General features: G+C 35.6%; 1 protein-coding gene across 3 annotated transcripts in view; it reads left to right on the forward strand.

Annotated features, from left to right (window-relative positions):
* Positions 1 to 8,141, forward strand: part of Cul3 (cullin 3) — a 92,575-nt gene extending 84,434 nt beyond the window's left edge. For all 3 annotated transcript variants that reach the window (XM_026786153.1, XM_005361534.3, XM_013351703.2), the window contains one exon: positions 1,063 to 8,141. In XM_026786153.1, coding sequence (XP_026641954.1) covers positions 1,063 to 1,194 — 132 coding nt within the window. In that variant the 3' untranslated portion in view covers positions 1,195 to 8,141. The remainder of the gene's footprint in view (positions 1 to 1,062) is intronic.
* The last annotated feature ends 926 nt before the right edge of the window (positions 8,142 to 9,067 follow it).

Below are 9,067 nucleotides of genomic sequence, written 5' to 3' on the forward strand. Positions count from 1 at the left end.
TTTGGATTTTCGAGACAGGGTTTCTCTGTAGTTTTTTTGGTGCCTGTCCTGGAACTAGCTCTTGTAGACCAGGCTGGCCTCTGCCTCCCAAGTGCTGGGATTAATGGCATGCGCCACCACTGCCTGGCCTAATAACTGATTCTTGTGGGAAAATAACCTTAATCAACAAGAGTTAAAGAAAACCTGGATTACAGGTGAATGGATGAGTCAGGGTGGATTATTGAAATGTTCATAAGCTTTGAGGACAAAGATGTTTAGATTCTCTCTCTGATTCTGGTACTAATTGTTAATACCACCAACTTCTTATTTTCCTTTATAAAATGAAACAGCCTACATTGTAGTTAAAAGCATTAGACAAGTATATTTATGTACTTTATATACATACACAATGGTTGATAGCAGTAGACTGGGTGCTACAGTTAATTTATTACTGGAAGCACCATGTTTAGGATCTGACTGAAGCTGGAACAAATGATGACAGTTGTTCGTAGTATTGGCAGCCATTGCTGTAAGTTATTTTATCCATTAACTCATCTCTGAGATCCCAGAGCTGGACGAATATGAATCAGGAATTTGAACCCAGGCAACTTGGATCCAGAGCTTGTGTTGTACATCACATACTGTGCTACCCAGGTTCTGTAAGCTGGGAAAATAACCCAGAAGTTAGTAATACCATCATCAAAATGATTACACTTTATGCTGGTATATTATCAGATTAGTGAAATCCAACTAATCTTCTTTATCGTTCACATTTTGACACATGGCAGTGTGTTCTAACCATCTATAACATTTTCAAGTAAAGTTTTTCCTTGTGCTTTTTTTTGTTTCAGTCATTTTATCTGTTAGGTTGATGCAGAGTACTCTTACCTTATGTTCCCTATTGCTGTGATTATAGATGTTAGTCATCGTGCCTGGTGCGTCTATATTGTCTAATTTAGTTGTACAGTCACTAAATCTTGATCTTAGCTTTAAAATGGCATGTCAGCTCTAGTAGAAGAGGGTTTTTATGTGTTTATGTAGAAGTGTTTTAGTTAAAAATTAGTTTGTACCTTCTCTTTTTAGGTAACTCAACAGTTGAAGGCTCGATTCTTACCAAGTCCAGTTGTTATTAAGAAACGTATTGAAGGACTTATTGAGAGAGAATATTTGGCACGAACCCCTGAGGATCGCAAAGTATACACATACGTAGCATAAAATGCATTCAGAAATTTGATTTATTCTTGGACTGTACTCTTCGCATGGACTGGGAAGTTCTTTTAAATCATTACTATTAAGACGACCATCTCTTCTGTTAAATTGCAGTACATGTTATAGACCACTCAGATCAAGCCTCTCCTCCCTCTGAGAGTTTTCAACATCAGTTGATTGAGCTTCAGGCTTTCCAACGTTATCCCTGTAGAGATCATCTTTACAGTTCCTCGGGAAAATGTGAATGTGCCGCGTTTTGTTTTCAATATTGTATGAAAACAGGAAAAAAATAAAACAAATTTAGAAAACACAGCTCATTAAAATAAAATTGTTGGATTTCATTTCCCCAGGTCTTCAGTGTTGATGTAAATGTGTTTCTGTAGTGTTGCTTATTAGCACTTTGCGCATTGTGTAAGTTGGGTAGCAAAAATGGCAAAAGACATACAAAGTTCCCAGTTTTCTTGCTCTGCTTGTGACATTTCCTTAGGTGGTATTGTTTAAAGGTTTGATAAATATACAAAGACCCACGCATACAATTGGCGCATGCTTTATCCTACCACATGCACTTATTAATCTTCCAGCCTTATGACCAAGAACCTTTGTTTGGACATGAGTACACACCCTGAGTTGTTTTGTCCCTATTGTAATTTGAGGTTTTCCAAATTAAGTTCTAAGATGACTAGGTTTTGCTCTGAGTTATTTCTAGAGAAAGAAAATATTTTAGTATGTATAAATTGTACAATAATTTTTTGCTGTTGTACTTACTGCTAATAGTGGATTGTATAGGGTGGTGTTTTATTTCATTTATTGTAGACAAAAACGAATTTAGTATTCACATACACACTAACTCAAGTATGTCAGAGCACAAAGGTGGCAGCTGGTTATATTTAATTCAGTCCCTTTGAAAAGCACATACATTCTACCCTTTGTTTATAAATAACTTAGCCCCCATATCTATCTATTTATCTCTCTCTCTCTCTCACACACACACACACACACACACACAAACACAGTTTAAATATATATATTTTGGTGATACTGGTACACCATTAATTATTTCAAAATGCTACCTAAAATTGCAATAAATAGATTCACTTGGTAGTTTGAAGTCTTTAGTTCTTGCAGCTGTGTTTTGGAAAGTGTTAAGCAATATTTTTCAAATGTGATGATTCTTGGGTATTTAGCTCTCCGTTGTCCTCTGAAGAGTCATTTTCATGTTTCCAGAGATGTGCTTTGTGCTGGAGATTTGTGTCCATTGCTCTGTGCTTCCAACCATCACTGAAGTTGTTTCCTACCCAATTTATCTGCCAAGGATTATAGTTTGCTTTAACGTCAGTATTTTTATCTTGCATTTTATTTAATATCTTTTTTTTTCTCTTACAAGGTAATGTTTTAGATATGTAATTGGGGGAAACCACTGTAGATTTCTGTCAGAAAAATGAAATGTTACTGAGTTCAAGTAACCAACTCCCCATTGAACATCAATACTGTTGCTATGCTTATTAGAATGTATGTCTCAGAAGATGGTTTCTGTTTACGTTGATGGTGAAGTTACAGTAACTGAATTCTAATATGGATTAAAAACTCCACATAAATATTTTCCCCATGCGTCTTGGATTATAATTTCCCTTTTAGGCCTGCAAATATGTTTTTATTTCATTTAAATTGCTTTTATCTGTGCTGTACAATTTAAGCCTTATGATCTTGGTTTCTACATGTTTCCCACCTTTTCATGAGACAGTGAAGATGTTATCAATATGGACATTGCTGTGCTTGCACAGGTACCACAGAACGCTGAAGAGTTGCTTTCTCGTATAGTTGGAATTTTAACTAAGAAAGCTGCTCTTTAACACTTTGAAAGTGAGGACAGTGCTGGTTGTCAGCAATTGAGGAGGCTATGAAAGCTTCTGTTATGAAGTCTCCTAAGTCAGACATTAAAAACAAAGTACTAGCTCATTGATGTCATCTTCAGTATGGCTGTGCAGATCAGGTCTAGCATATGTGTAGGGACATAAAGATTTGATACTTGTGCTTCTAGATGCTTGCTTCTGGGTTAAAGTAGATTTGCTGGGGAATGCTGCTTCTGCTACCTTACCAAATTCTTGTGATTCATTTTGATGTTTCTCCTCAGCAATAGGTCATTGACATTTTTATCTACTTTTAATGTTTTGAAAAAATAATGTGACTAAATTTTTTGTGACTCGAATTTTAGGGAAGATGGATAATTTTTCCAGCTACAAAAATGATGTCACCTCTGTTCATTAAATGTTGTGTTGTAATTCTTTGCTGTCGTTTTTCATGAGGACAGCAATTTATTTTTAAATTGTCAGTTTAAAAATTGAAAATTTATTACAATTAGGAAACAGCCTTACAAAATAAAAAGAAAATGGTTATGATTGCAAGGATTCTTTATGTCAGTGAATTTAACCAGGGAATTGAAGGGATGCATATATGGGGCATTGTAAGTACTGGGCAGGGAGGCACCATTTCAAAACCTGGAAATCTTGAACAGTGAAGCATTGTTGGCTTCTGTTTTCTCAATATGCTGGATGGATGGGGAGACTTAGCTAAGAACCAGTGCTCTTATAAATAATGTGTACATTTCCTAAAACTAGTATCCTGACTGACAACTTAGGCTTCTGAATACCTAATTCCGCTACTTGGGTATTAATGTTTTTTTGTTAAGTCTATACAGTGTTTCTTTGGGTTCAATTTTTGAGTATTCACTTTAAACAAATAATATAAGATTTTGCCCTTGTCTCTCTGCTATCCTTTGAAAGTAGCCTAATTATTTATGTTATGCTTTACACAACATAAGGTTCTTGCAGTCTTCGAAGGAAAGCCTCTGTGTATTATTTGTAAAATGTTACACCGTGTGTGGCACTTTATTTGGTAACTATTTTTGTGTTCTATTGATAATGGAAAATGTAAGAAAGGGGGCAGTGTAAATGAAATTATAAATCATTTCTAGTCACAAGAGCAGAAATGGTCAAGTCACAGGTGACTTGTGGGAACAGTTTGTTGTTCATTTAGTTGTCATATCATTTGACATAACCATTATACCAGTGTTGTTCAAGGTAGCTGCTTAAAAATGCCTAAGCCAAAATTTGGACCTTAGTTTAATTCTAAGCTAAGACTGGAGCTTGTTTATGTCCCGTGAAATGGATGTGGGTTTCCATTTAAATCTGTCACTGTACTTCATTTGCATGAAGCAATGGATGTAACGTGGAAATGTATCTCAGTAAAATTGTGCATGTTTTTGTTGGCCAATATTTACTGATGCCAACATCAGAACAGAAGCAAGCTAATGATGGCTACTATTTTGGAAAATGTCCATTTAAAGGAAAATAAACTCAAATTCTTAGTTACAAGAATTAAGTGTGGGGGTTACAAGGTAAGTGATTATATTTTACAAATTCCTTATTGCATGTTTTTTTTATATACCAAATCTAGAAGGTATAGGACCCAAAATGGCAATATAATAACTGGTCATGAAGCTAGCTCTTGGGAGAACTTGAGCAAAATATTTAAATAGCACATTTGTAACTTGACGTAAGTAATTTCATTCTTGATAGTTGCGTCTAACTTGTTCCTAAGTGCTGTGCTGAAATGCCTTGAAGTGTTAGACTTTAGTACACAAGAAGCTCCTAGTATTGTGTGCGGTGTTTCTAGTTAATGAAATCAAGTTTCTACATTCTAATAAAGTTTACAACTCACATAGCATAAAACTTTAATGTACGTAGTTCTTGCAGTGCCAAGATTGTGATTCTCCAAATTTTTTTCCCTGTTGTGATTTCTGAATGAATGCTTTAACAGGATCTGTTGTGGGGGATATGGCACTCTAAGCCCCAAGTGTGGCAGGTCTTAGAAGCATTGAGCTTCCTAAATTAAAATTTGTGCAGCAAAATTCACTCCGGCATCAACAAAAGCATGTAGACAGTTTACCTGGAAAACTTAAGGTGTTACCTTCAAGTACCAATTTAGGAGGTTTGTTTGGTACATATAATACAACTGGTAATTACCAAGTATGCCCTTGTGTAAGTGAACAGTATAGAGACCTTGTTGGCTCTAAAATTCTATTCAGTATACCATTTTTATTACTTCCTAGCTCGGAGCCTTGTTCTTTTTTCATCTTCCTTGTGTTTTAATTCTGAAGGCCATCTGAAGGTAGAATATATTACCTTTTAAAAATTTTGAAGTGCATGGCTGTAAATTGATGGTAAATGTTATTTTCATATCATTTATAATCTTGTCACAATCTACTTAATGAAGCTTGTTTTAGTTTCAGTGAAAATTTCTTCTAAAGTAGTCCCCCCTCCCTGGGAATAGGGTAAATGATCTTACTACAATTAGCGTGTATGGTGCAGAATTTTATGGAAATGAAGTGTGCCAACCATGTGGTGATTTACATGTATTAAAAGATGAATGCACAAACTTGCTGCTTACATCACTGCAATTTCTAGGACCCAGTTTCTTTTGCTGATTAAAACCAGAAAAACAAGAGTCTGGAAAAAGAGATGTGTACAAAATCCCACTAAGTGTAGTGCTAGAATTTCTATACAAGTTTTGCTCTAAAGCCTGTGTTCATTCTAAAGCCTGTGTTTTTAATAATTGTTCATGTTCCGTCTCCAGGAATCAGTGATATGTACAAGTTGAATTTGGATTTTACAGATTTTTCTTGTCATATTTTGGTAAAAGTTTGTGTTGACTTATAGTGCCTTGATACTGAAACAGCATGCATATAAGATTGTAGTGTGCATCTTGATATATATTTACTATTGTTTGTAAAAAAGAAAAGAGAGAGAGCTCAATGTCAGATCTCAATACCTATGGAGTTAATTTTCTATCCAGTAGCCTAGATTTGTGAAGTAACTACTGACCTGATGTTTTAAAGATAGAGATGAAACAAGAGTGAGAAGTTTAGCTAAAGAGCATGGTATGGAGTGAGGTAAAGACAATTTGAGTGTGTTCTGATGCAGCAAGAGGCACAGCATGTGTGTAATAAAACAAGACATTGCAACTGTGATGTTTAAATGAAAGGGGTGCTGGAGAGCCTGGCGAAGATCTTGGTCTAGTTTCAGAGGTTGCCCACAAAATGTTTTTACAATATTCCTTAAAAAAGCTATTTTTAAGCAAAAAAAAAAAAAATGTATTCCTGTTTGTTAGAAAGTGCCCATATTAAGCTGAATTGAGCCCATTAAAGGAACAGTCCATTTCAAGGGAGTGAAGATTTATTGGTTGTTACTAAGGTTAGAGAAGACTTCCACAAACTAAATGCTCGAGAAGAGTACCTAAATTTTTACCCAAATTGCTCACCAGCATCCAAGGGAAGCTTAGGATGGGGGAGTTGCCCATCTGAAGACAGTACATTTATAGGTGCAAGGTGAGGCTCTGGGACAGCTATGTTTGGGAACCATTGTTTAGGTTATTTGTGTTAAACTACCAGTTTCATTAATTAGGTAACAATATTCATGTGATGAGCAAGTTCCGAGACCCTTTAATAACAAAATGGGATCGTCACGTCACATTAGTCACAGCTAAGTTCTCATTGGGAGAGTAATGTCAGTCATGGCACCTCTACAGTAGAGAGACAACTATGATGTCTGAATTAAGCACTGTCACTAAAAGAAAGTGAGCTTAGAAATTCAGCTTAGTGACTTCTAGTCCATATTTAGGTAGCAGTGTTAGGTGGCTAAATAAAAAGTGCTTACTGAATAGGCTTGGAATTTGTTCTACTAGAACCATGGGTTATGTAGTGACCTAGTCTGGGTAGCAGAAATTGAAATTTGTATAGTCAATTTTGGAAATTATGATCATAAGTGTAAACCATTGACCTGGCCATTAACAATCAAGATAACTTGAAGGGATTCTATTTTTAGCCTTCGGTTTGAAGAGTGTCTACATAATCCAGAAGAATGTCATACTATTGATTCCCTAATTCCCCAGTGTAAGTTTTGGGTTATTTTTCAGTAATGAGCATTCATAGAATTATCCAGTAAAAAGTTAAATACATATTAGCTCCCTCATCAAATTGGCACCATATATTGCATAATTTAAGCATATAAAACCTACAAGTCTTTAAAATCAGTTTTCAAGGTTAAAGAATCAAAGACTCCCCAGCTTTAACACCACCTTCCAGTCCCTACTGTTGTCTAGATGTACCTCTCCTTCATAGACTACTAAGTAGACGGTGTTGTTCTCAGCGTACATGAAAACACAGCCTATTGTTGATTTACTCATGACTCCATTCTCTAGCCTCAGGATCCAGTGGCAGTTGAGGGCAAGTACATTGCAATTCTCATGGGAGGTTATTTTTCATCTGTGACCTCGTCTAGAAGATTGAAGCTTTGATTTACTAAGGAGCAGGTGGCATGCTCTCACTTAAACAGTTCTTAGTACGGTACCTGCCCGTCAGTTTGCAGTAACTGCTCACTTCCTATGCGTCCTACCTTTTCCAGCTGGAGAACTACCATAAACAGGCTGCCCATGCATGCCTAAGCATTGTGATGATAAATAAGTGATGATAAATAGGTTGGGTGCCCCCACTTCTGTAAAGTTAGTAATCCTGCATCTGAACCTAAACTGCTCATTAACATCACTATATAATACTCTGATCAACTGACCTATTCACTTAGAAATTATTAACTAAAGATTAAGGTGCCCTTTATTTTTAAGCTAGTGTAACTTCCTTTTTCCCTGCTTTGTACAATCATCACCAAATTATGAGGCATTAAAATAGTTAAAAAACAATTATACCAGTTTTGTGTCAGTGCTTTTGAACATGCATGTCTATGTACTGGGGTACATGGGTCTGGGTGAATTTGTATATGCTTGATTAGAGAACAGATCTTAAAAGTTAGTAGATAACTGATAGGCAGAGGATTTTTTTTGCTGTGTCGTATTACATATACAGTTGATTGGATATCAGACTAATAAAATGACCTTAAACCCTAGTTTTTTTTTCTTCTTAAGAAACCATTATGAAATACCAACGAATTCTACTACCCCCCCCCCAAATGTGTACAAACATACAAACCCACATACCTGGAACTCTATAGTAAACTTACTAAGGAATTATGTAAGTTAATTTCCCTTGTTATTTGTATCAAATTTTATACTTCACTTGCTTAAAAAAAAAGTGTACCAAAAGTGTATGAATATATCTTCATCTTTACAAAAAGTGTTCGATTTATCCATTGCAACCAGAGGTTGATATGACATATTCCTGTCATAATTTCTGATATCCCATTTTTAGGCAACTATGTAACTAAATAGTCGCACTAGGGTTGAATCTAACTTTAAAAAAAAAAGTTCAGTCTAGATTTAAAAGGGACTGTAAAAAGGAGTGAAGTCAAAAGAAGACACAGAGTACAGGTGATTCTCATCAAGTTTTAGTTCATGCTTTACTTGTTCAAGACAGTGCATACAAAAACTTTTTGGAAGTTGCCTCTGTGGTGGTATAATAGTGTGGTGTAACTGGGATGTTGTAAAACAATTATCTCCAATCTGTTACTTGATTTGTGTGCTTTACATAGCCTAATTTTAAAGGATATGAGTGTAATGGAATATAAATCACACTAACATTTTATTTTCCATAGAATTCATTTTACCCTACTTGGCACTTTGGCACTCTATGTATTAGATAGAATTTAGGAACTGGAACTCAACAGGGAACAAAACAGGCCATAAAATAAAATAAAAAATACTTGAACAAGAGGAGCATGCTGAGAAGAATGAATGACATGGGTGGAGTTAGGGTTTTGTGGACATGCTGTGATGGCAAATGAAGAGCTCAAGGGAATGAGGAGGAACTGCATGGTGGAAAGGGTAAGCTGTCACTTCCAACAAGATGGCAAGAGTAAGTTTTTTTTTTTTTTTT

Source organism: Microtus ochrogaster, linkage group LG4 (assembly GCF_000317375.1).
Source record: "Microtus ochrogaster isolate Prairie Vole_2 linkage group LG4, MicOch1.0, whole genome shotgun sequence".
In the NCBI taxonomy this organism is placed as follows: domain Eukaryota; kingdom Metazoa; phylum Chordata; class Mammalia; order Rodentia; family Cricetidae; genus Microtus; species Microtus ochrogaster.